Source organism: Notechis scutatus, chromosome 6 (assembly GCF_049901735.1).
Source record: "Notechis scutatus isolate UNSWTSFEM ecotype Mainland chromosome 6, rNotScu1.2, whole genome shotgun sequence".
NCBI lineage: Eukaryota > Metazoa > Chordata > Lepidosauria > Squamata > Elapidae > Notechis > Notechis scutatus.
In genome coordinates this window covers 80,803,399-80,830,742 of record NC_142014.1, presented here as the reverse complement: position 1 = coordinate 80,830,742, position 27,344 = coordinate 80,803,399, and the positions used below count along the sequence as shown (strand labels likewise).

Here is a 27,344-nt window from a genome sequence, read left to right as displayed (position 1 = left end):
TTGGTTAGTGCCATTATAACTTTGGTTAGGAAGCGAATGGTTCTAAGCCAAGAACTACCTATAGATGAAAAACACTGACTTACCCTAGCCACTCTACAGGTAGTCCTTGACTTACGACCAAAACGGAGCCCAAAATTTCTGTCGCTAGAGTGAGATGTTTGTTAAGTGAATTTCCCCCCGTTTTATCACCTCCCATGCCACGGTCGTTAAACAAGTCTCTGCGGTTATTAAGTGAATCTGGCTTCCCTGTTGACTCTGCTTGTCAGAAGGTGGCAAAAGGGGATCATACGACCAAGGGATTCTGCAACCGTCATAAATGTGAGTCAGTTGTCAAGCATCCAAATGTAAGTCACATGGTATTCTGACCCAAACCTTGTTTCAAGGAAACCAACACCAAACAGAGGTAACAGCAAAACCTTTTAATGCTTCTCTGCGAATTCCATTCCTTCACGGTTCAAAGGCTGTTTCAAACTCATTGTCTCTGATAAGAACAAGGTGGTGCAAGGCTGCCAAGAACACTAAATACAATTGCCAAGAAATAGTTCAAACACAAAGAGTCTCCAAACACCAACCAAGATAATCCAAACGTCCACAAGGCTTGAGTGCAAAAACGTCTTTGCTTCCTGCAAAGAACTCCGGTTTCTTAGCTGGCTTTTATCTCCTCAGGGAGGGGCCTAAGACCTTTTTTTTTAGTGCCGTTGTAATTTCGACTGTTGTAACTTCGAATGGTCACTAAGTGAACTGTTGTAAGTCAAGGACTATTTATAATTCCCGGCTCAATTACTGTCATCAATCAAAGATGACCTACACTCATTCTTCATTTCGGTATATTATTTTAGTTTATTCAAAGAAAGTTAAAATACGGTCTGCTAAAAAGTATGTTTTTTTTTTAAAAAAAAAAGAATTTAAAAAACCCCACAGCAAACAAGATATTAAAAAGAAAAAAGCGACGTGTAAGTCAAGCTTGCCAAAGCGTCCGAATTTTGATCATGTGACCCTGGGGATGCTGCAGTGTGAAAAATGGTCATAAGTCACTTTTTCTCCAGGATGGATAAAAATCGATTAAAAAAAAAAAGAAATCAGTGTTTTTAAATGTAAATCAGATTGTTAAAAATCAAATTCATTTTAACAAAATGCTTTTGGAAGTAGAAAAAAATCTACCTAAAGATAGTTTTATGTTTAAGATCCATCGACAATTTAACAGTTAACAGATTAACAGATAATCAGAGTTGGAAGGGACCTTGTAGGTCATCTAGTCCAACCCCTGGACCAAGCGGGAGACCCTACACCACTTCTGACAGATGGCAGTCCAATCTCTTCTTGAAAGTCTCAAGTGATGAAGCTCCTATGACTTCCAAGGGCAACTTCTGTTCCATGGGTTGATTGTTCTCACTGTCAGAAAGTTTCTCCTCATTTCCAGGCTGAATCTCTCCTTGTTCAGTTTCCATCCATTATTCCTTCGTTTGTGGCAGGATGGGGTTGGGGTGGGGAATTCAAATCCTGCTGCTTGGACTTTGCAACAGCTTCTCCCAACTTGGGTGCATGCAGAGAGAGAGAGTGAGAATGAGAGTGAGAGAGAGAGTAAGTGAGTGAGAGAGAGAGAGAGAGTGAGAGAGTGAGTGAGAGAGAGAGAGAGAGAGAGAGAGAGAGAGAGAGAGTGAGAGAGTTAGAGAGTGAGAGAGAAAGAGTGAGAGAGAGAGAGAGAGTGAAAAAGTGTGTGTGTGTGTGTGTGTGAGAGAGAGAGAGAGAGAGAGAGAGTGAGAGAGTGAGAGAGAGAGAGAGAGAGAGAGAAGTCCTTATCAGTCTGGAGCAGGCCCCTTATTGCCCAAGGTGTGACAAGGTTTGCAAAAGATAACAATTCAAATTTAAACGTGTATTTTTCACTGCTTTGGGGCCACGTTGCAAGCACTGCAAATTAAAAAAAACAAAAAACTTCCTGACTTACGACAGTTCTTTTAGTGACCATTTCGAGTTACAATTGTTCCGGAAAAAAGTGACTTTATGACCGTTTTTTCACAGTTGCAGCGTCCTGACGACGGTCACGGGAACGCTTGTTTCGAGCTACTTGGAAGGAAAGGCACAATGAAAAACTTGAAATAAGTGTTAAATATTGATTTGGGTTTTAATGCGCGGTTCCTGCTATGCAGGCATTCCTCGACTTACAACAGTTTGTTTAGTGACCGTTCAAAGTCACAAAGGCTGTTTATTATTTTATTTCTTAGATTTTTTTTTTATCCTGCTTTGATTGCTTTATAGGTAACTCGAGGCAACAAACATTACCTAATGCAGGGAGTCCTCAACTTACAATAGTTCACTTAGTGGCCAAAGTTATGACGGCACCGTAAAAACCGACTTAAGGCCGTTTTCCCACACTTATGACCGTTGCAGCATCCCCAAAGGTCACGTGATCAAAATTCAGAGGATTGATTGGCAATTGGTTCGTATTTATGACGGTCGCTGTGTCCCGGAGGACACGCGGATCCCCCTTTGCGACCTTCCGACAAGCAAAGTCAACAGGGAATCCAGATTCACTTAACAACCAGGTTACTAACTTAACTAATGCAATGATTTGCTTAACAACGGTGGCAAGGAAAAGTCATAAAATGGAGCGAAATTCACTTAACAAACGTAACTTTGCACCTTCAGTTAGCAACGTAAATTTTGGCGTTAACTGTGGTCGTAACTCAAGGATTACCTGTACATGAATACCGAACGTTATTTTTGGGACTTGAAAGTCTTTGGCTTATGGCCACAGTTGAGCCCAAAATTTCTGTTGCTAAGCAAGACAAGTGATTTTTTTTTTATGTCCCCAGCAAAGAAATTAGTAAAAGCCGATTTTGCTTTTCAGAAGGGTCACATCACCCTGGGACACTGCAACCGTCGTTAAGCGTGAGTCAGTAGTGGGCACAGGGATGCTGCAAGGGTTGAAACTTTTTTTCCGGTGCCATCGTAACTTCAAGTGGTCACTAAACGAATGGCTGTTAAGATGAGGAGGAGCTGTATTACTACTCTGCGATCGGCCGCTTGGGGGATGAATGCTCATTTTAACTAATCCAGGAGAGAAGCAACCTAGGAACTCAGGAGGAACTTCCTGACAGTGAGAACAATTAATCAGTGGAACTGCTTGCCACCAGAAGTTGTGAATGCTCCAACACTGGAAGTTTTTAAGAAGAAATTGGACACTTGTCTGAAACGGGAGAGGGTTTCCTGCCTAAGCCGCGGGCTGGACTAGAAGACCTCCAAGGTCCCTTCCAATTCTTTTTATTCTAATTCTAATATTGCCTTCCCGAGTATCACAGCTGCAGAGGTCACCAAATTCTTGTTCAACGATTTTGAAAGCAAGAACTCCGCACAGGCTCTTCAGAAAAGCCTCCGATCACCACGTGTTCAACCACTAGCAGGAGAAAAGTCAGCTGGTTGTATCAACTCTTTAAGTCACTTTTCAATGTGGAGCAGAGTTGCACTGAAGGCCTTGCTCTCGTCTTGAATCATTTCCTGTCTTTTTAAAAATACAGACATAGATCTCATTTTCTGTATATATATCAAGAGTTCCCCAACAGCGAAGTGCCTGGAGCAGCCGCCTGCCTGATCATTCATTTCTGCAAAAGGGTTTGATACGGACTTTAAGCATCCAATCTTCCATTTTTGCCTCTAAAAACGGTTTGTAACAGGGGTTGCCAACCTTTTGGACCTCGGGGACCACCAAACTCATCATTTTATATCCCGCGGACCAGAGACCCTGGGAAAAAAGACTGCAATTCCCCACCCTGTTTTCCTAGCAATCAATCGTTCTTTATTTGGGATTGCAGGATACCATCTCCAGCTCCGTTCTCAGAGGGAGAGAGAGAGAGACTTTTGGCTTCATGCAAGGAAAGCAGCAGAAGCTGCAGAAGTCTTTCTTTCTCTCCCCCAAACTCCGCCAGAAATGAGTCTTTGTCGGCGGTGCTCTTGGAGCAGGAGGCCTTGCAGGGTCCCAAAGACTCATTTCTGGTGGAGTTTGGGGGAGAGAAAGAAAGACTTTGGCTGCTTTCCTTGTGTGCAGCCAACAGCAGAAGAAGAAAGAAAGAAGCAGAAAAAAGCAGCCCGGTGGCCAGGCCAGGCACATGGGACGAGTGGGGCAAGTTCCCCCCCTCCGCCCTTTCCCCCCTCCACTCACTACGTGTTGTTCACAATACGACGCAAGCCTTGTGTTCCCGCAGGCCATATGGTTGGGGCAGCCTTGTGTTCCCACGCAGCCTGGCTTAATTGCTTTTTTGGGGGGGACATTTCTCTGCAGACCACCCAAATTTTCTCGCGGACCACCAGCGGTCCCCCGGCCGACTAGTTGGCAGCCACTGGTTTAGACCCTTCTCTTCACAATCCCGAACTCGGTTTAGCAAGAGAGAATTCAACAGTATGGGAATATGGCCAGTTTCCGACTTGTGACCGCTCGTTTAATGAGCGTTTGAAGTCACAACGGCACCGAAAAAAAGTGAGTTATTGTCCGCTTTTCACACGGAAGACCGCCGCAGCCTCCCCGTGGTCAACATTCAGGCACTCGGCAAGTTAGCCGCGCAGTCGTTAAGTGAATCGGGCTTCCCCCACTGACTTTGCTCCATCAGAAGGTCGCAGAAGGGGATCACGTGCCCCTGGGACACTGCAACAGTCATAAGTACACGCCAGTTGCCAAGCGTCTGAATTTAAATCACGTGGCCACGGGGAAGCTGCAATGGTCCTCGGTGTGAAAAAAGGGTCACGAGTCACTTTTTCCAGTGCTGTTGTTAACTTCAGTCACTAAGTGAGGTGTTGTAAGTCGAGGACTACCTGTATTGAAGAACTGTTTACAACCGGAGTAATGGACGAGTCTGAGAAATCGAACAAAAGCAAGTGAATTCTTAGTTTGCATCGCTGGGGAGAGGGACTTTAGCCTCCGAATTGCATGCACAGAAATTCAAATTGAGCAGAGATTATTCTTTCTATATTTTGAGTGGCACTCCCGCCTCACAATCAGGAGGCTGTGGGTTCGATCCTAGCTAGAGGCAGATATTTCTCTCTGGGCACAAATGAGAATACATCTGCTGAACAAGACTCCGTATTGGTGACAGGAAGAGCATCCGGCCAGTAAAACACTGCTAGTTCCATTCAGTTGCCCAGACTTCACCCCGCAAGGGATTATGGGGTTATTAAAAGGAGATGATTTACTAGTCATAGTCCTTGAGTGGTGCAGTGGCTTATAAGTGGAGCTCTTGCCTCTCATTCGGGAGGCTGTGGGTTCGATCCTAGCTAGAGGCAGATATTTCTCTCTGGGCAGTCAGAACAAAACTCCACATTGGAGACAGGAAGGGCATCCAGCCATTCAAACACTCAGCTCCAGTCAGCGGCCCAGACTCCACCCTGAGGCAAGGGATTATGGGGCCGTCAAAAGAGGATGATTCTGTATTTGCCTAAATAAAGGGTCGCCGGTCTCTCTGGGTGAGCAGATGGCCGGCGTTTATACTGCCCTGCCAGACAAAATGGACATTTTTTAAAATCCAAGCCTTATATATATGTGGTGCCTACCCAAGTGTCTCCTGTCCCAATATAATCCCAGAAAAACCAGCAACGTAAGAGGCCGGCTGCACTCATCGCATTTGGAGAACAGCTGCAGCCTCATTTTTCTAAGCCTATTACGCGAAATGGGCTTTTTCCTCCCCCCCCTTCTCAGATCCACTGGAGCGGTTCCCAAAAATAAGAAATCCCTCACTGATACCCCCTTTTCTCAAATATTCAAGGGTCTCGGCCACGGCACGGTCCGAAGGCTGGCTGGCTGGATTATTATAAAGCGGGATCACCCTACTGGATCTCTAGTTTCCCGTATGGGAGAATCACAAGGAATTTGGGGTTTTAATTGAACTCGAGAGCTCCTGAGTTTCCGTGGCAAAAAAAAAGGGAACCTTTTTGGAGGCAGACGGATCTCTGAGGATGATCTGCACACTTTAGAATAGAATAACAGAGTTGGAAGGGACCTTTGAGGTCTTCTAGTCCAACCCCCCTGCTCAGGATAGAAGTGTGAGGTCCTTGGTTGAGCTTTGGTGGCTTTTTGCAGACGTTTCATGACCCAACTAGGTAGTGTCATCAGTGCTCAAGGAAGTGAGGTTTAGAGAGTGGGGTTTGTGGAGGGGAGGAGAGGTAAGGGGAAGGAGAGGGAGTGAGGAGGGACTGTGGGGAGCTTGGAGCTCTCTGAGCTTTGGTGGTTTTCTTGCAGACGTTTCATGACCCAACTAGGGAACATCATCAGTGCTGGGAGGGAGGGAGATTTGTGGAAGGGGTGAGCAAGAGGAGTGTGGGGTCCTTGTTGCTCTCCGAGTTGGGTGGTTTCCTCACAGACATTTCATGACTCAGCTAGGGAACATCATCAGTGTTAGGAGTGGGATTTGAGGAGGAGGAGGAGATGCGAATGACAATTGTGGGTCCTTGGTGTTCCCTGTGCTGGATTATTTTCATGCAGACATTTCATGACCCAACTAAGTAACATCATCAGCTGTAAAAAGGAGTGGATATATTTCATATAACAAGCTCCTGCTAACGCTGATGATGTTCCCTAGCTGGGTAATGAAACGTCCGCAAGCAAACAACCCAGCTCAGAAAGCACCAAGGAACCCACCATTTGGGAAGAGCGTCTGATAACCACCCTTGCAACACACACATGCCTCAACCGGGTGCCTAAAAGGACAGAAGCCAACCATGGTGCCAGCCTGGTTAATTTTGTAACCAGCTAGCAAAAGAGAGTAGAACAGCAATTTGGAATCTCTCCAGGGTGAAGAAATAAACGGAGAATAACACCTTGATATGGGATAAATTGTATACTAATCCGCCCTCCCGCTGTTCCCTTCCCAGGAACAGCGTCTTCCAACTCCTCTTCGCAGCTGATGAAATGTCAAGGAAAGCTGGAGAACAAATTTGAGTCCCAGGAATGAAATGGGTTTAAAAAAAGAAAAGAAAATCAACCCGTCTCTTGCTTTTTAAAAGAATGATACACTCCTGTATATCCTCCCCCCCCAAAAATAATAATAATACAGAATCCCCCAACAGCAACCTTCAGCCAGACCAGAGGTGGAAAAAAGACCGTCAAAAGTGGACCCCTGAATTTTTGACCTCTTCCAGGGTCTCTTCCAAGAGACAAATAATAATCGAAATAAACGCGGAACCACCCTTTCCATGGAATTTAATCTCCTTTTTTTTTTCCCATCGAGAAAATGGGGGTCAAAGAAGACCCCCCTTGGTACACCCCGAATCCTACTTAAGATTCCTTTGGTGAGAATCTCTTCTGCAGGAAAGGGGACCCCCTTTTCTGACCATACCGCCCCCCCAATACACACACCAATTCCCATTGAAAAGCCTCAACTTTGCCTTAAGGCAGCTGAATGCCTGCATTTCCCCCAACGGTGCCAGCTTTCGGCAGCCAAGACTCTCCTGGTCAGAGGAAGCCCCTCCCTCCCACTTCCAGGCATGGGACGAGGAGACCTGTGGCTCCCGGAAGCCGGCGCCACAGAAATTGGAAGGGGGGGCAAAAAAGGGGATTAAAACGCATTATTATTCTTTTCTTTTCTTTTGCAAGTCATGTGGGGACAGGGGGTGTTTCGGCTCGGCGTCCCCCCGGGACCGAAAGAGACGCTTCCGGGCGTCTCCCGGCTCGGGTAACTCGAGCGAGGCTCCCCCGCGTTTAGGCCGGGCCGCGGGCCTCGGATGATGGGCGATGGAGTGCGGGCCTGAGGCCTAGCGCGGCCTGGTCTGGTCTTGGCCTGGCCTAGCCGGGCGGGCGGCGCAGGCGGGAGGGCGGGGTGGGGGTTGAGGGGGGTTGCGCGCGCGGCGGGCGAGCGGGGGCGGGCGGGCGAGGCGGCGCGGGGGCCCCCGCCTTGCTGCGGCTGCGCCGGGTCTGGCGCGCGGCGAGTGAGGAGCTGCTGGGAGATTGCGCGGTAGGACACTCACCTCAGAGCGGCTGCGCTGCAGCGGGCCTGCGCCGTGGAGCCGCCGCCGCCGCCGCCAGCCAGCTAGCTAGGCAGGCAGGCAGGAAGACGAGGCAAGCGGGGCGGCCGAGGAGGAAGACGGGGGCGGCGGCGGCGACGACGACGACGGCCGCGAAGGAGTGAGCGGGCGGGCGGGCGGGCAGGAGGAGGAGGAGGAGGAGGCAGCGCGGGCGCGCGCCCGCTGGCCGGCTCGCTCGAGATGGAGTGTCGGCCGCGCGCGCGAGGCCGGGCCTGCCTCGATGCGTCGCTGAGGAGAAAACCACACACACAAACGCACACACCACTACCACCACGACTACTCGAGGCGAGGCTCGGGCCTAACCGCGGGCGGGAAACGACTCCTGCGGTGGCGGGAACGGCACAGCAGGCCTGAGGGGAGGGGAGGGGAGGGGGGAGGAGGAGGAGGACGGTGGGGGCCGCAGGGCGTGAGCGGAGGCCTAGCGCCGCCATGATGGGAAGGTCGTGAAGGGAGGGATAAGGGGGAGGGGAAGACGTCGCGCTCGTCCGGTATGGGCCCGGAGGGGAGGAGGCCGCGGGTTTTTAAGGGAGGGAAACGAAGATGGGTTTTTTGGGGGGGGCGACCCGTGGAACGGCCTCGTAAGGCGAGAGGTAGTGGGTGGCCATCTTGGAGAGGTGAGAGGCGGGCTTCCTGTGGCGACGGCCATCTTGGGAGTGTCAGTAGCGGGCTGAGTATGTCTGGTGGCGGCCATCTTTGAGTCAATGGCGGACTGCGTATACCTGTGGCGGCGGCCATATTGGGAGGCTTAGTGGCGGACTACATCTTCCTGTGGCGGGGGCCGCCATATTGGGAGGGTCGGCTGGCGGAAGCGTCGCCATGTTGGGGAGGGCTTGGGCGGAAATCGCCGGTCCTTCCCGAGCAGCCATGTACGGAAGGTCCGCTCTGGCCTTAAAGGTTGGGAGGAAGAAGAGGGGAGGGGAAAAGAGGCGCGAAGGATGGCGACCCATCATCCTGAGCCACCCTGGAGCTAAAACTGCATTAGTTCTTAGGGGAGGGAGATTCGGTGCTTGTCCCCTGCAGACGGGTCTTCCGCAAGATAGGTAGACCTCGACTTACAACAGTTCGTTTAGTGGCCGGAGTGAACAGCGCTGAAAGAAGTGACTTTAGACCGTTTTTCCACCCTTAACGACCGTTGCAGCATCCCTGCGGTCACGTGCTCAAAATTCAGATGCTTGACAGCTGACTCACATTTATGACGGTCACTGAGTCGTCTTTTTATGACCTTCCGACAAGCAAAAAGTTGACGGGAAAACGATATTCGCTGAACAACCATGTGACTAACAACTGCAGTGATTCACTCAACAAATGTGGGCAAGAAAGGTCGTAAAATGGGGCAAGATTCGCTTAGCAACAGAAATTCCTGGCTCAATTGCGGTTGTAAGTCGAGGACTGCCTCCAGGTGAAAGCTGTTGGGTTCACACAAGGCGCTAATCCACCAAAGCCAACCCAGGTTAAAGTGCTGTGTGAATGCAGCCCTCCCAACCCACCTGGAGTTGAGTCAGTACCCAGAATCAGCCCAAAGCTTCCTCAGTTGCTGGGTTTTTAATGTAGAGAACCATTTGATGTCTTAATAAATACCTATTGATGCCTTTATTCTCACCGTTTAATTGGTTATTGTATTATTTTACTTCTCTTTACATGTTTTTCATCTTTCATTTTTGTCCTGGTAAACCCATCTAGAGCAGGGGCCCCCAAACCTGGCCACTTTTAAGATTTCTGGACTTCGATTCCCAGAATTCAGCCAGCCAGCTAGGCTGGGAGTTGAAATCCACAAGTCTTAAAGTGGCCCAAGTTTGGAGACCTCTGATCTAGAGTAACCCCCTAGGCAGCAAATATATTTAATAAACACAGTCAGTAAATAAGCCTACCCAAAGTTCTTGACCATCTTCTGCAGACCCTCAACTCCTTAAAACATTTTAATGGTCTTTGCAGTGACCTGGTTTGAGTCACGAGAAAAGATGCTTTTATTTTTCCACTATGGCTTTTCGTTTCACCAAAACCGGCCACGTTTCGTGCTAAACATTTCAGTAAATCTGACCGGGTATTTTCACCTTGAAAAATGATCTTCCCTGGTCCCACCATCCCCAGCCAAAATCCCAATTGGAATTTGTGAAAAGAGAACTTTGAGGCTGTAGGAATCACTTAAGCAAGTCACAGCTTGCCTCACAGAAACGTTGAGGCAGGCATTACGGCCAGCAAACATCAGCAATTCTGATTTCTAGAGATGCCTGAACAGCAGATTAAGCAGCCCAACCAAACTACCTGTCTGTTGGCGGTAGCCCAGTCAAGCTAATGGCTGGGGGGGGGGACCATTATTAGTGGTTTCCTCAAAGTACAGGCAGTCCTTGACTTACAACAGTTCATTTAGAGGCTGAAAAAAAATGACTTGTGACTGTTTTTCACGCTTAATGACCATTGTAGCATCCCCTTGGTTGCGTGATCAAAATTCAGATGCTTGGCAACTGGCTCACGTTTACGATGGCCCCAGGGCCACGTGGTCCCCTTTTGCAACCTTCTGACAAGCAAAAGCAATGGGGGAAGCCGGATTCACTTAACAACTGTGTTACTAATTTAACAATTGCAGTGATTCATTTAACAACTGTGTTTGAGGTAAAACGGCAAAACTCGCTTCACCGTCTTGCTTGGCAACCATTGTTGTAAGTCGAGGACTACTGAATAAATACAAATTCTTCTTGTTCACCAAAACAAGTCGATATTTTTATAGGTAAGGATCACTTTCTAACGTGCTGTGCTTACAAATACATCTGGTGTAAAGTTCCTTTTTTCTTTAAAAAATAAAGCCAATCAGGTTGTCAGAAGTACAGTTCCTAATTGTTGGGTTTCTGACTTCTTGCACCTCGAATTGTCCTCGAATTACAACCATGAGTAGCATCACAATTTTTGCTGGTAAGCAAGGATTGTTAAGTGAATCGTGCCTGATTTTACAGGTAGGCCTGAACTTACCACACTTCATTTAGTGACCATTCAAAGTTACAACGGCACTGAAAAAAAGCAGCTTAAGACGCTTTTCACACTTGTGACCCTCGCAATAGCCCTGTGGTCATGTGATCAAAATTTGGATGCTCGGCAATTGGCTATTTACGACGCAGCATCCCGGATTTACGACTTTCTTGACAAGTCAACGAGGAAGTCCAATTTGCTTCCCAACCACAGGAATTCACAACTCCAGGGATTCACTTAGCAGCTCTGGCAAGAACGGTTGCAAAATGAGGCAAAATTCACCTAGTAAGTCAGCAAGTGAAATTTTAAGTACAACTGTGGTTGTAAGTCGAAACCTTCCTGTACTGACCCGAATGTCCTTTAGTTTTAATCCTAACTTATGTATGTGTTGCATTTAATTTGTAGCTTTAATCCTAATTTTTTAATAGGTGTTGCATTTCTGCGACCCGTTTTATATTAATTTGTAAGTCAAGGATGTCAGCTTGAATGTGGCAGGACTAGAACGAGAAGGTGTTTCTGACATGAAGAAAGACAGATGATCTGTGGTGGAAGCTTTTCTCTGCCTCAACTTCCTTCGTTGCTCGTTCAAGGGTTTGCCAGAACCGTCTGCAGCTCCCACTCCAATCTTTAAACAGTACTAGATCTTAGACTTATATACTGCTTCACAGCCCTCTCTAAGTGGTTTACAGAGTCAGCTTATCACCCCCAACAATCTGAGTCCTCATTTTACCCACCTGGGAAGGATGGAAGGCTGAGTCAACTTGGGAGCCAGTCAGGATTGAACTCCTGGATGTGGGCAGAGTTAGCCTGTAATACTGCTTTTGAACTACTGCGCCACCACAGCTCCTTATACATGGATGGATGGATGGATAAAATAGATGATAGATGGATGGATGGACAGACAGATGATAGACGATATACATTATGGATCTTTCCTCTGCCAGCCATGGGTGGACTACAACTCCCAGAATTCCTCAGCATGGCTGGCTGAGGAATTCTGGGAGCTGAAGTCCACCTGTCGTAAAGCAGCCAAGGTTGGAGACCCCAGTCTTACTTCTCCCACGACGGGTACGAAACGAAAAATACCGTCAGCAACGCGTGCCAAAGGATACGTTCAAAACCCACCTTCCTTTATTTTGTGCTCTGTCTCAAGATCAGGGGTGGCTCGACTTGCGGGGTGGGGGGGAAGACACACCTTTGCCCTCACTGGGCGGGGCTGTCACACGGCAAACCCTTGAGAGGTAGCTATGACGAAATGACCCCCCCGTCCCCAAATCCGCGTTCAAAATCCCCAGCCGCTCTTGCCCGTCGGGAGCCGACGCTGCTGCTCTTCGGCGCCCCAAACTCTTCGTTGGTCCCCGAGCATCGGCCGTCATCCTCTGCAGCTCCTAACCCTGACCTGGGTGGGATTTTGAAAGCGGGAAGGACCCCCGAGAAATTTGTGAGCTGGAAGGGTCGATGGGCCACCTTGGAGAAAAACGCTTATCAAGGTGTTTAAAAAGTTTGTCTCTACGAGACGGGTCATGGCTCGAGGCGCTGGCGGGAAGTGACTGCGACTGAGAGGTGGGAAGCCCAATGGGCCGTCAGCTCAGCAGCCAGCAGGAGAAGGAGCAAAATAATACACAGCCATGAGGATAAAATAGACCATCACCAGCACGGTACCTGGGTGGGAGAGAGAAAACAAGGAGACAAGCTGTCCCTCTGTAGACATGGACATTGGATGACATTGGTGCAGCCATTCTCGGCTTGAAATTTCCCCAGGGATGTTTAGCAATAGCCCTTAAGACATATATACCGCTTCACAGGGCTTTCACAGCCCTCTCTAAGCAGTTGACAGAGTCAGCCTCTTGCCCCCAATAATCAGGGTCCTTTTTTTCACCCACCTCGGAAGGACGGAAGGCTGAGTCGACCTTGAGCCAGTCAGGATCGAACTGCTGGCAGTGGGCAGTGAGTTAACCTGCTATACTGCATTCTAGTCACTGTGCCACCAGAGCCCTTCCTTCCTTCCTTCCTTCCTTCCCTTCCTTTCCTTCCTTTCCTTCCTTCCTTCCTTCCTTCCTCTTTCTCCCTCCCTCAACACTTACCAATAGCCCTTAGACTTATATACATTGCTTCGCAGGGCTTTTACAGCCCTCTCTAAGCAGTTGACAGAGTCAGCCTCTTGCCCCCAACAATCGGGGTCCTTTTTTTTCACCCACCTCGGAAGGACGGAAGGCTGAGTCGACCTTGAGCCAGTCAGGATCAAATTGTTGGCAGTGGGCAGAGTCAGTCTGCAATGTTGCATTCTAACCACTGGGTCACCACCGTCCTTCCTTCCTTCCTTCCTTCCTTCCTTCCTTCCTTCCTTCCTTCCTTTCCTTCCTTCTTAGCAAAAGCCCTCAGACTTATATGCCACTTCACAGATCTTTCCAGTGCTCTCTAAGCGGTTTACAGAGTCAGCCTCTTTCCCCCAACAATCTAGGTCCTCATTTGACTGAATCTAGAACCTAGAATCCTCTTTCTCCTCCCCCTCCTTTTCTCCTCCTCCTCTCCTCCTCCTTCTGTTCCTCCTCCTCCTTTCTGTAAACCCACCTCCCTCCTAGCTCTGATGATGTTTCCTAGTTGGGTCATGAAACATCTGGAAAAAAACCAAAAACCTATCAAGCTCAAAGAGCACCAGGGACCTCACAGCTCAACCCTGAGCTACCAACATTATCTTCTCTTGCAATCAATGTCCGTCAAAAGTTCTCACCTTGGAAGTAATCACACTTGCCATCCATGAAGATGTAATTCATGAGCACCACACTGAACATGCTGGCGTAGACGTGGAGGTCGCTGAAGACCAGGATGAAGTCGGTCGGCTGCTCCGAAGGAAAGGAACGGGTCAACCTCCAAGCAGCCCCAAGGACCGATGGCTGAAATCCCAACAGCCTCTTTTTCTTTTACAGTATTTTTTTAAATTAAAGTTGCCAAACTTTAATAAGACAAACTAAGAAATAAAAGAAAGGAAGGAAGGAAGGAAGGAAGGAAGGAAGGAGAGAGGAAAGAAAGAAAAGAGAAAGAAAAGAAAGAAAAAATAAAAGCGAGAGAGAGAAAGTAAGAAAGTAAAGAAAGAGAAAGAAGAAAAAAAGAAAGAAAAGAAAGAGAAATAAGAGAGAAAGTAAGTAAAGAGAGAAATAAAGAGAGAGAAAGAAAGGAAAGAAAGAAAGAGAAAGAAGAAAGACAGAAAGAAAGAAAAGAGAAAGAAAGAAAGAAAAGAGAAAGAAAAGAGAGAAAGTAAGAAAGGAAAGAGAGAGAGAGAGGAAAGAAAGTAAGAAAGAAAAAGAAAGAGAAATAGAAGAGACAGAAAGAAAGAAAGAGAAAGAAAGAAAGAAAGAAAAGAGAAAGAAAGAAAAGAGAAAGAAAAGAGAGAAAGTAAAAAAGTAAAGAAAGAGGAAAAGAGAGAGAAAGAAAGGAAAGAAAGAAAAGAGAGAGAAAAAGAAAGAAAGAAAGAAAGAAAGGGTAATCTGACTTATGACCACTCATTCAATGTCCATTCAAAATTATAGTGATGCTGAACACACACAGACATATGACACACGCACCCCGCCTAAACTTATCACCATTGCAGTGCCTTCTGCACCTCTCCCTGTCATGTGATCGCAATAATCTGGACAATCTTGGCAACCCATTTGGGTTTACAATGACGGGTTGCCAAGCCAATAGCCATCATGTGATCATCATTTGCCATCTTCTTGGCTGTCTTCCAACAAAAATCTGCTGTGGCTTCTGGCTCCCTTCCGCAGGCCATTCTTTAGCTCCATCCACTGACCAGCTGTGTTGGGGAAAACCAGGCTGTGATTGTAAAAGGAGGTCACCTTACGACCTGCTTTGTGACTGCCAGGACTTAGTTACGGTCATAAGTTGAGGACTACCGGTAAATGAAAGAGAGGGGAAAAAAAGGACAAAAGAACACAGAAGAAAGAGACGAAACAAAGAAGATCACTCCATCCTCGCTCAAGGCAAGTATAAATTATGCTTTAGCTTGGCAAGATGGATGTCAGGCTCTCCAAACCAAGAAAGACACCTTGTGATTCTTTTTCCAAGCAATTTCTTTGTTGTTCCTTGCCTGGAGACAAGAATTTTGCCAAGCGAAAGCATGCTAACATTCCTATGAAGCATTTACTCTAGGAACTACTGAGGAGGCGCTGTCTTCCCCTTCTTTCTCACACACAAGCTATCTGATCTGAGTTGTCTCTTGCTCCTCTGGGATGCAGTCCCTCCCTCTTGGAATCTGGAGAACAAGTGAGGGAGGGAGGGCAGGAAGGAAGGAGAGAGAAGGAAAGGGAAGGAGGAAAGGAAAGGAAGGAGAAAGAGAAGGAGAGAGTGAGGAGGGAAGGAAGGAGGAGGGAGAGAAAGAAAGGGAGGAAAGGAAAGGAAGGAGAAAGGGAAGAAGAATGAGGAATGAAGGAGGGAAAGAGCAAGGAAGGAAGGAAAGGAAAGGAAGGAAGGAGAAAGGGAAGAAGAATGAGGAATGAAGGAGGGAAAGAGCAAGGAAGGAAGGAATAGGAAGGAAGGGAAGGAAGGACGGAGAGTGTGAGGAAGGAAGGGAAAAGGAAGGAAGGAAGAAGAAAGGGAAGGAGAGAGGAAGGAAGAAAGGAAGAAAAATGAAGGAAGGGAGGGAGGGAGGGAGAAGAGAGGGAAGAAAGGAGGGAGAAAAGAAGGAAAAGGGGAAGGGAGGGAGGATCAAGGTTGTAAGAACTCGAAAGACACTGCCAAACTAAAAGCATGCTAACACCCCATCAAACATATACTGTGGGAACTGTTGAGGAGGAACTGTCTTCACCCTCTTTCTCACACACAAACTATCTGACCTTTGTTGTCTCTTGCTCCCCCGGAATGCAGCCCCTCCCTCCTGGGCATCCAGACCCAGATAGTCCCTATTCCAGGGAGACACGAGGAGAGACCCAGACTGAGAATCAAAAGGTTGGGCCGCCTTTCCAGGATCTGGAGAGAGGAAAGACCTCAGGGGAGCTGAGATATTGTTCCACCATTGCGTTGGAGCACTCCACGGCTCCATTCGTAGCCGGATGGTGTGCAGTAGGTTAGTGGGACCCCTGACATGCAGCTTCTCCCTCGGTTACTCACGTAAAATACGGTGAAGAGCACCAGGATAGGTATTTGCAACATGCAGACTTGAACAGCGATGCAGTTCCCGATCTCAATGCTTGAAAAGGAGGACACAGAAGAGGACATGTGTGAGGCGCAGTTCAGAAACTGCGGACATGCTTCCCATAATCCCCTGCTACCGGAGACCCTGCTCGGGCAGGGACATCCTCCAGCTGGGTTCGTACACTTCCAGTTCCCAACCATTTCTACACGGGGCATTTTGATGGGGGCAGGCATTGATATCTATGGGTAGCATCAGACCTATTTTCCCCATAAAAGGAAATGTCACACCCCCGTCCGAGTCTTAATCTGCGGGTGGAGGGTGGGAAGATGAGCTGGAACAAGAGCCAATAGAGATCGAGGGGGTGGCTCCATTGACTTTGGAGTAAACGGGAAGGGCAAAGTCAGTCCGGGCAGGACTTTTCAGGATTGGGACGGCTTGTAGACAGGGAGCAACAGGGTCAAGATAAGCATGAGAGACAGAGCTCAGGCGAAGAGCAAGGACCCCCCCTCCTGATCTGACTGTGGTGTGGAGGAAACGGGGGAAGGGCACAGTCCGGCTGAGCATTCAGAGGAAGACCCAGGGCCACCCCCTCTTCATCCTAGGGCACGCAGGGAGGAACAGAGAAGGGAGCAACGTGGATTATGGGGGAGAAAAGGGCCCTGATTCTCTTCATTAGCTGCAGCTGGGAAAACAGGATATAAGTGGGGTGGTTTGCACACAGCTCCTTGCTGGAAGCAAAGCATGCTTTATTTTTGTCGAGGTTTATCTGGGTTTTGGCATCCTCCCAACTGTGGTTGCTGCGTTATCCTTTGAAAGTCTGCAATTTATCATCCTGGCCTGTTGTGTTATTTAATTCAGTGTGGTTTGTGTTTTTTTTTTTAAATTTCTAATTATCTTTACTTTGGGTTCAGACTGCATTTACTCCCTTCGTGGACTGTTTTTGGAAGAGTTTGATCTCCAGCTGAGGATAATTGGACATTGGGGGCCAAGTTGGAGGCATTAAATGGAATTTATTCTACTTTGGTGACTGTTATTTTTATGTCACGCTCCTTTGGGTCATCACCAGGGGTGAGATTCTACAGGTTCTCACCTATTCGCTAGAACCTGTTGTTAACTTTCTAAGCAGTTCGGAGAACCAGTTATTGGAAGAAATCTCCTTTTGTTTTTTTCCCACCCTTCTTATATTCTTGGCAGTATGCCTAGACTTACTGTCTCAGAAGGAGATTGTTTTTTCTTTTGGTGGTATTTTCTTAAAGGGGAAGGGTTGTTTTAAGCTTTTTACACTGCTGTTGGGGGGGAAATACTCCCCTGTTGGTGTTAGCACTTTGAAGAAATAATTGAATAATGAAGCAGAGCTGCCAGAAAGAAGCTTTTAATGACAAAAAACCAAGATGGGTGACATTCAGCAAGGCTTCTTGGCTAGCTAGAAAGATTGACATTCAAACGTGAGTTTACATACCCTTTTTGAGTTTTTGGTCTAAAACTGGTGACCATTCAAAGTTACAATGGCACTGAAAAAAGTGACATGACCCTTTTTCACACTTATGACCATTGCAGCATCCCCACTGTCATGAGAGGCCAGGCGAGGAAAAACGCCCCTTGACGTGAGGGATGTCAAGTTGGCCACGCCCACCCAGTCGTATGACCAGCAAGCCATGCCCACCAACTAAGCCACGCCCACAGAACCAGTTGTTAAAAAAAAATTGAATCCCACCCCTGGTCATCACATGATCTTGTTAGGGATAACATGGTTACCTAACTTAGTTTGGGTAAAATAATATATATAGACTATGATTGTGTGTGTCACTTTAAATGCAGACCATGTATTTTGGGTGCGGTTGTAAAATCACCATAAGAGGGAGCAAGAGAGCTCACTGTTTGCTGGCTTTTACTGGATTGCTGACAATGATGGATTGATGGTGATAACTGCGTGTTTTCCCTGCTATTGCTGAACGAAGAAAAGAGGTTTGATTTTCTTCATATCTCTACTGCAAAAAGAGATATATTACTGGACTGATTACTTGTAAGTTTACTGACCTCTTTTTCGACACTGAACTTTGCTAATGAATAATCCCCGGACGGACTGAACTTAGTGTATGATATATGGACTGTTTGACTATGCTAACAATCTTACTGGAATAAACTATTTAACTAGCACTGTGTATCTGTTTTACTGAGTGTAAACTACAATAACTGTTTATCTCACATATCTGCCTGCCTGCCTGACTACCGTTGCACGTTCTGCTAGGGTGTATATCCCTAAAAGATCTATCCCAATGTTCAAAAACCAAGGGTGGCCTTCAAAGGGAGACTTCACAACCGGTTCTTATCAAATCAACAAAACTCAGCAGAAGGACACTACCTACCTCAAACTGAGATTGTTCTGCAAAGCAAATTGGATCCCGTTGATCAACTCCGGAATCTCGGGCACCATGGCCAGCACAGTCACGCCAATGAAATACTGGAAGACGAGGCGAGAACTCACGGTTAGATCCACCTCGACACCAGGGGATCAATCACCAGCATTCAACAAAGGGCTGGGACGAGGCGGTGGGTTTTCAGCAGACTTCAAACCACAATTTGGCAGACAGCTAACAATCGTAAGTTACTGATGGAAGAGAATATTTGTCGCTCAGGGTTGAACTGTGGCGTCTCCTTGGTGTTCTCGGAGCTTGATGGGTTTCTTGCAGACGTTTCATGACCCAACTAGGTAATATCCTCAGTGCGAGGAGGGATTGGGGTTTGTGGAGGAGGAGGATTGTGATGTCCTGGGTGCTAAGCTTGGTGGGTTTTCTTGCAGATGTTTCAATGATCAATGCTTTAGTGCTGATGATGTTACCTAGCTGGGTCATGAAATGTCTACCAGCAAACAGCTAACACAAAAAAGGTCCACAGTCGTGGTCATCATCATCATCATCGTACTCTTCCTCTCTGCAAACCCCACTCTCTTCTAGCACTGATCATGTTGCCTAGTTGGGTCTTGAAACGTCTGCAAGAAAACCACCAGGCTACGAGAGCACCAAGGACTCCATAGTCGTCGTCCTCCTCTTCCTCCTCCTCCACCATCACCACCCTGCAAATCTTATTTTCTTCTAGCACTGATAATGTTCCCTAGTTGGGTCATGAAACGTCTGCAAGAAAACCCCCAAGCTCACAGCACCCATAATCCTCCACCTCCCCCCATAAAACCCACTCCCTTGTAGCACTGATAATATTCTCTAGTTGGGTCATGAAACGTCTGCGAGAAAACAATCAAGCTCAGAGAGCACCAAGGACCCCACAGTCATCGTCTTCCTCCTCCCTGCCTCCTCCTCCTCTGTTCCTCTCCACAAACCCTATTCCCTTCTAGCACTGATGATGTTACCCAGTTGGGTCATGAAACGTCTGCAAGGAAACCACCCAGCTCAGAGAGCACCAGGGACCCCACAGCCCTTCCTTCCTTCCTTCCTTCCTTCTTCCTCTCTCCCTCTTTTTCTCCTTCCTTCCTCCCTCCTTCCCCTCCCTCCCTCCCTTCCACAAATCCCACTCCCTTCTAGCACAGATGATGTTCCCTAGTTGGGTCATGAAATGTCTGCAAGAAAACCACCAAGCTCAGAGGGCATCATGGACCCCACAGCCCTCCCTCCCTCCCTTCCTCTCCCCTTCCTTCCTTCCTTCCTTTCCTTCTTTCCTTCCTTCCTCTTTCTCATCCCTCCCTCTCCTTCCTTCCTCTCTCCCTTTTTCCTTCCTTCCTTCCTTCCTTCCTTCCTTCCTTCCTTCCTTCCTTCCTTCCTTCCTTCCTTCCTTCCTTCCTTCCTTCCTTCCTCTTCTCCTCCTGTCTCTCCTTCCTTCCTCTCTCCCCTTTTCCTTCCTTCCTTCCTTCCTTCCTTCCTTCCTTCCTTCCTTCCTTCCTTCCACAAACCCCACTCCCTTCTAGCACTGATGATGTTACCTAATCAGGTCCTGAAACGTCTGCAAAAAACCACCCAGCTCAGAGAGCACCAAGGACCCCCACAGATCATCCGTTTACCTGGAAACGATGAGAATTTCCCACCCACCAGTCATCGTTCCACCGATCTCCCACCCATGGGGGCACCTTCTCAAGGAGCATCTCAGGGACTTTGCCCAGGCCCTCCTCTCCTTCCTTACCTGAGAGACCGGCGAGTTGTTCAGAATGGGGCTGATGTGCTCGGTGGCCAGATCTGCACAGGCGGACATGCCTAGAGTGGCCACCAGAAGAATGACCATGGCTCTCCAGCGAGACCAATGGACCACTGCACTGTGATGGTGACCGGGCACTACGAGAAAGCCAGAAAAAGAGGCCTCAGGGGAGGTGGGCTTTCCTCATCTCTGGCTCAACGTGGACCCCCCCCCAAGAAAAATTTGCAAAGAAACAGCAACCCCCCAAAAGTTTATTTCCACGTCAAGGTGTGTGAAATTAACACTTTAGGGGGCCAATCCTTAGAGATAATTGAACAATAAGAAAAAGCTTTATAGAGCTTTTGCAAAAGGAACCTCTATGCTCTTATAGGCATCTCTCTGGTTGTTGGAAAAAACCTCCTTTTGTTTTTTTTCCCACTTTACAGGGCTAATCCTGTAAGGAAGGCAGGAAGGAAACATTCTGGTGTTGCTTCTAGCCTAATATTGAAGAACTTTTGAGGACACTAGAGATGATATTGATATGGAAAGTATAACAACTGGACCAAACATCACTATGAAGGAAGTTGAACATGCAATAGAAATAGCGAAAACAAGAAAAGCCACAGGACCTAATGATACCCCAGTAAAAATTTTAAATTTGCTAGAAGACAATGGGAAGAAATTTTTACTGAAGCTCTTCAATCGAATATTATGAAACAGGAGAGATACCGAATGATTGGCTAAAGTCAACCTTTGTGACAATCCCCAAAAAATAAATGCAAAAAAGTGTACTGAATACAGAACAATAAGCTTAATGAGTCACGCTCTGAAAATATTCCTGAGAATAATTCACACAACAATATACCACAAAATTGAGTGTTTAAGTAACACACAATTTGTTTCAGAAACAATCTTGGTACACGAGATGCCTTATTTAGCATTCAAGTTCTCGTACGGTGTTATAGAGATGTCAGTCACAGTGTTTAAATGTGCTTCATTGATTTTGAAAAAGCATTTGATAAAATAGTTAAAGGTTCCCCTCGCACATCCATGCTAGTCATTTCCGGCTCTAGGAGGCGGTGCTCATCACGCTGTCCGAAGACGTCTCCATGGTCATGTGGCCAGCAGGACTCAACGCCGAAGGCGCATGGAATGCTGTTCCCTTCCCACCAAAGTGGTCCCTATTTTTCTACTTGCACTTTTTTTTTTACATGCTTTCCAACTGCTAGATTGGGAGAAGTAATGGGAAGTCATTCTGAAACACGGCACTGGGGATTCGAACCGCTGAACCGCCGACCTTTCTGATCGACAGGCTCCGTGTCTTACTCACTGAGCTACCGCGTCCCTAGGAATACATGGTGCTTAAATACAGTTTCAAACCTCCGGCCTTGGTCAGTGCCCCTCAATTCTATTAGCTGCTTTTATGGGTGGATTCCCCCCGTCTCCTTCCCAGAAACTCCAACCCATCTGTTTATTCATTTCCAGTAATCCAGTAAATGTCATCAAAAAAGGCCAACAAAGAATGTTCTTCCTGCGCCAATTCAGGAAGCTCAAACTGCCCAAGGAGCTGCTGATCCAGTTCTACAGAGGAATTATTGAGTCTGTCATCTGCACCTCTATAACTGTCTGGTTTGGTTCTGCAACCCAACAGGACAGACACAGACTTCAGAGGGTAATTAGGACTGCAGAAAAAACAATGGCTACCAACCTGCCTTCTATTGAGGGACCTGTATCCTGCATGAGTCAAAAAGAGGGCTGTGAAAATATCTACAGACCCCTCACATCCTGGACATAAACTGTTTCAACTCCTACCCTCAAAACGACGCTATAGAGCACTGCACACCAGAACAACTAGACACAAGGGGAGTTTTTTCTTCCCCAAATGCCATCACTCTGCTAAACAAATAATTCCCTCAACACTGTCCAACTATTTACAAAGTCTGCACTACTATTACTATTCATCTTCTCATCCCTCCTTATCACCCATCCCCTCCCACTTGTGACTGTATGACTGTAACTTTGTTGCTTGTATCCTTACAATTTATATTGACTGATTCCTAGTATAATTTGATTGCTTATTGTCCCCTGTGACTATTATTAAGTGTTGTATCTGATGATTCTTGATTCTTGATGAATGAATCTTTTCTTTTATGGACATTGAGAGCATTTGCACCAAGACAAATTCCTTGTGTGTCCAATCACACTTGACCAATAAAGTAATTCTATTCTATTCTATTCTATTCTATTCTATTCTATTCTATTCTATCCTATCCTATCCTATCCTATCCTATCCTATCCTATCCTATCCTATTCTATTCTCTCCATCCTCTTGGGCAGCTGTTACATCCAACTGTGGTTAACATTATTATTATTTTTTAATAAAGTTTTATTTGGATTTTCACACACAAAATACAAGTAAAACATCTTTTTTGAAAATAGCATGGTCCCGGGTTGAACTTCTTTATACAGACACAAAATTCAATTTCATGCTCCTTTTTGTATTCTATTCCATATCTTATACTATTTTACATTTTCTATATAGTTTTTCCCCTCTTTTAATTTTCTCAATTTTATTTTGATGATCTCATCTCAATTCAAATCATTATATTTATACTTTTGTCTGTTCTGTTTCAATTTCATATTATCTTTTCTCATTAAACAAATTTTCTCCTGTAGTTACTAATTGGAGTATGACACCTTTATATCTTTTAATTACATACATTCAACTCTTATTTAAACTTCAATATATACCTTAAGTTTATGACCTTCAATATAATACATAGTACATAACTTCCAATCGAATTCTGCTTGACACATTCTTATAATACACACTATATTCTTTTTAAAAAAAGAAAGATTGTAAATATAGGTAATTATAAACCCTCACTCCATTCCAGTTCAGTTCTATCATTAATAATCATTAACATCTTTAACACTTCTTTTCAATTAAATATCATACTTCCTTAAAAACACATATAATCTCCATAATTAATTTTTCCCTTATTTCTCTTCACATGTTTTATAAATCCTTAAATATACCTTTTGTTACATTTATTTATTGACAAGCATTCCACTGAATTACGATAGCTATTTTATCAGACATTTTAATCATACATTGTTTCATATTTTCTAAAATTATTTCTGCTTCTAATATAACCATACTATCTTATGTACCTTTGCAGAATCCCTTTTTCTATTAAGTTTTCACCCATTATCTCTAAATAGGCCCTGCTTCTCTATATTTTGCTTCTGTCCTTTATAACTTCTTTTCCTTTCTTTCTTCCCTCTCATCTTCTCCCTCCCCTTTTTACCCCCTTGTCTCTCTAGTTCTAATTCTCTCTTCTGCATTTCCCTCTAAACTGTGGTTAACATGATTAATGTTAGCATAACATCTGTTTTCTTGACCTGCAAACCATTTTCCCTTGACCTGCCAACTAATCAGTGGTGGGATTCAGCCGGTTGTTAACTTTCTGAGCAGTTTGGTGAACTGGTGGTTGGAAGAGATCATTAGGGCAGAGGACTGGTTGTTAATTATTTGAATCCCACCACTGCAAGTAATGTCCTAACTGGAAATATGCTAATATTTTTTATTTATTTATTTTTATTTTTATTTATTTGATTTGTCAATCGCTTACAAGAGAATAGGTGTAAGTATTAAAAACACGAGAAAGAATATAGGAAACAGGTATGAATAAATGGGGACAATAGGACAGGGACGGTAGGCACAATGGTGCACTTATACGCGCCCCCTTACAGACCTTTGAGGAATGGGGTGAGGTCAATAGTGGATAGTTTGAGGTTAAAGGAGTGCGGGTTAGAGGATGTAACAACAGAGTCAGGGAGTGCATTCCAGGCATTGACCACCCTGTTGCTGAAGTTGTACTTTCTGCAATCAAGTTTGGAGCAGTTTACTTTGAGTTTGTATCTGTTGTGTGCTCTTGTGTTGTTGCGGTTGAAGCTGAAGTAGTCATTGACTGGTAGGACATTGTAGCAGATAATTGTGTGTATTACGCTTAAGTCCAACCATAGGCGGCGTAGTTCAAGGTTCTCCAAGCCCAAAATTTCATCAATTTCAAAACTTTTATAGCCTTGTTATTGTCTTACAAGTGAACCTTCTTACACAATGTCTTACTTAACACCTCCTTAGAGCTTCTTAGGTGAAATAAGGACCAAATATGGGGTTACTATCGCTCTGTCATTTACCGGGATAATTCTTACTTCTCACAAGGTGGAAGGAAGGTAGGGCTCAGGTCACAGGTTGCAGTCAAACTGCGGAAAGTTGGATTGAAACTTCCCTGTTCCAGATGGACAAGTCACTCCGAGACACCTGGGTTGCCCTGCCCAAAAGGCCAAGCGGTCCTTGAATTATAACCATTTGTTTAATGGCCATTCGAAATTACAACGGCTCTGGAAAAAAAGCGACTTAGGACCGTTTTTCACACTTACAACCGTGGGTCAAAAAAGACCCACAAAAGATGCCTGGCAACGGATTCAATCCTCAACTTACAACCGTCTCTGTTTAGTGACCGGTGCCATCCAGGGGCCGAGACAACTTACTGTGGCAGTCGCTGATGAGGATGTCGTAGATGTGGGAGTGGGTCTTCAGGGTGAAGATGAGCCCGATGAAATAGGCGGCCGGGAGCATCAAGGACACTGTGTACACCAGAGGTCTGTCATGTGGGAAAGCAAGATGAGGAATACAGAACAACGAAGTTGGAAGGGACCTGGGAGGTCTTCTAGTCCAACCCCTCGCTCAAGCAGCAGTCTCTGTCCCATTCCAGACAAGTGTCCATCGAGTCCAGGGGTCCCCAAACTTGGCAATTGACTTCAATTCCCAGAATTCTCCAGCCAGCATAATCCCTTCCTCTGTAATCTCTCTCCACTTTAGAGGTTAAGAGAAAAAAGAAATGGACGCGGCTGGCTGGAGAATTCTGGGAGTTGAAGTCCAACAAGTCTTAAAGTTGCCAAATTTGGAGACTTCTGGTCTCCTCTCTTCTTAAAAACCTCCAGTGATGGAGCGCCCACTACTCCTGGTGGCAAGAAGTTCCACTGGATAATTGTCCTCCCTGTCAGGAAGTTTAATTCCAGGTTGTTTCTCTCCTTGGTTGGTTTCCTTCCCCAGGACTATCCACCAAGCCAGAAATTTTTTGACTAACTTCCTGATTGGGTGGGGGGGGGGTTTCTGGATGGGCTAGGACTACAGCTCCCATATTCCTTGACAGCTGGGGTTTGGTCATTGTAATCCCACCCGTCTACAGGCTCCCACTTTGGAGAAGTTTGGCTCAGGCAGATTATCAGACAGGGCGTAGACCAGGGGTGTCCAACATGGGCCACTTTTAAGACTTGTGGACTTCAATTCCCAGAATTCCCCAGCCAGCATGCGACTAGCTCTACTAAGGAGATCTGATGGGTTGCTAAACTAAGTGTTTTGTCCGAACAAGGTTACACAAAGAAGCCCCCAACTCTTCTGACCAATCATTGGAAGGGAGGAGCATGTCAACGTGGAGAGTTAGCTTGGTCTAGGAGTTGGTGAGTTCTAGTCCCGCCTTAGGCATGAAAGTTGGCTGGGTGACTTTGGGCCAGCCCCCCTCTCTCTCAGCCCAGCCCACCTACAGGGTTGTGGCTGTGAGGAAAATCACAAAGTTGTATTGGATCATTTGTAAGCTACCTAGAGATAAGGAAGAGGGATGGCACAGAAACGTAATAAAAAAATAAAAAAAATAAAAATGTTTGCCACCTTGAGTTATTTGTAAATGTAATAAAGGCGGCGTGCAAATAAATGAACATAGAGATGAAAATAAAATAAAACAATAAAATAAAATATAAAATAATAATATAATTATAATATTAACATATAATTCTAATAAAATAATATAATAAAATAAGATAAAGTAATAAAATAAAATAAATAAATAAAATAATATATAATATAATATATAATATAATTATATTATTTATTATTTTATTTTAATAGTATAAATTAATTATATAATTAATATAATGATAATATGTAGTCTAATTATAATAATTATAACAATTATATTATAATTATTATAATATAATATAATGTATAATATATAACATATAACATAAACATATTATAATATAATATATAACATAACATAATATATAACATAATATAGTATCATAACATAACGTAACATAACATAACGTAACGTAACTAACATAACATAATATATAACGTAACGTAACATAACATAACATAACATAACATAACATAACATAACATAACATAACATAACATAACATAACATATAACGTAACGTAATGTAACGTAACGTAACGTAACATAAAACTTCCCAGCAAGAGCTACTCACTCAATATGGCTGTAATAGAGAGTTCCGTTGTTCTCCATCTACCAAGACCAAAGAAAAGAGTCGGAGATGCCCAGTCAAGACCCCCACATGCAAACCTCCTTTGACACCCCCCCTCAAAGCAACCCAACAAACTGTTTTCTTCTAAACTGACCAGCTGATGCCACCTTAAGACCCCCAGGTGTGCCGGGACTACCAATCCAAGCCTCCCCAGCCCACCTGGGTACCACCATCCCCATACAGTGGGCAGGTGCCAAGGCGTCGCTTTCCTCGCAACTGATGCGCGGGAAGGGGCTTTGCTTCGGGCGAGGGGACCACCAAATCGAAGTGGCAGCTCTGGCAGACGTAGTGCCCGGGGGGATCCTGCTGGGTATAATTCTGGCATTCCCCACAGACCAGCCTCCCGTAGACTTTGGAGAAGAGAGTCGGGGCAAACACACCTAGGAGGGAAATAAAAGGAAGGCGGTGAGGAGCGCTCACCAGCGATGCCAAAACCATCCAGATCACAGGGCAATTGGCTGATTGGCACAGCACAGAAAATCCCGTGTGCCGTAGTCTGGATCCCAGCTCCTTGGGTGTTTTTCTTTTTTAAACGTAATTTTCTTTATCTTTTCATTTTATTCTTTAATTAGACAGGGATGCATATCTATCGGTTATCTATCCATCCTCCATCCATCCATCCATCCATCATCTATCATCTCTCACTATCTATCTATCATCCAGCCATCTGGATGCATCCATCCAATCATCTTATCAATCTATCCATCTCTCCACACACCCCGTCTACATATCAA

At 45.7% G+C, this 27,344-nt stretch overlaps 2 protein-coding genes and 1 long non-coding RNA gene across 3 annotated transcripts in view; 1 reads left to right on the top strand and 2 right to left on the bottom strand.

The window, feature by feature from the left end:
* The window catches only part of NRF1 (nuclear respiratory factor 1), a 52,482-nt gene extending 44,058 nt beyond the window's left edge, over positions 1-8,424 (bottom strand). Inside the window, 1 exon segment of the mRNA XM_087968949.1 lies at positions 7,948-8,424. The gene's annotated coding sequence lies outside the window, so the exon portion shown is untranslated.
* LOC148130270 (uncharacterized) overlaps positions 8,029-27,344 on the top strand; it is a 30,713-nt gene continuing 11,397 nt past the window's right edge. The window contains exon 1 of the long non-coding RNA XR_015750182.1: positions 8,029-8,104. This is a non-coding gene — a long non-coding RNA (uncharacterized LOC148130270). The remainder of the gene's footprint in view (positions 8,105-27,344) is intronic.
* The window catches only part of LOC113429182 (uncharacterized), a 54,163-nt gene continuing 38,893 nt past the window's right edge, over positions 12,075-27,344 (bottom strand). The window contains exons 13-20 of the mRNA XM_087968948.1: positions 26,869-26,990; positions 26,554-26,591; positions 24,773-24,885; positions 20,225-20,373; positions 18,463-18,557; positions 16,072-16,150; positions 13,697-13,805; positions 12,075-12,627 (exon numbers count right to left, since the gene is read on the bottom strand). Coding sequence (XP_087825074.1) covers positions 12,554-12,627; positions 13,697-13,805; positions 16,072-16,150; positions 18,463-18,557; positions 20,225-20,373; positions 24,773-24,885; positions 26,554-26,591; positions 26,869-26,990 — 779 coding nt within the window. The 3' untranslated portion in view covers positions 12,075-12,553. The remainder of the gene's footprint in view (positions 12,628-13,696; positions 13,806-16,071; positions 16,151-18,462; positions 18,558-20,224; positions 20,374-24,772; positions 24,886-26,553; positions 26,592-26,868; positions 26,991-27,344) is intronic.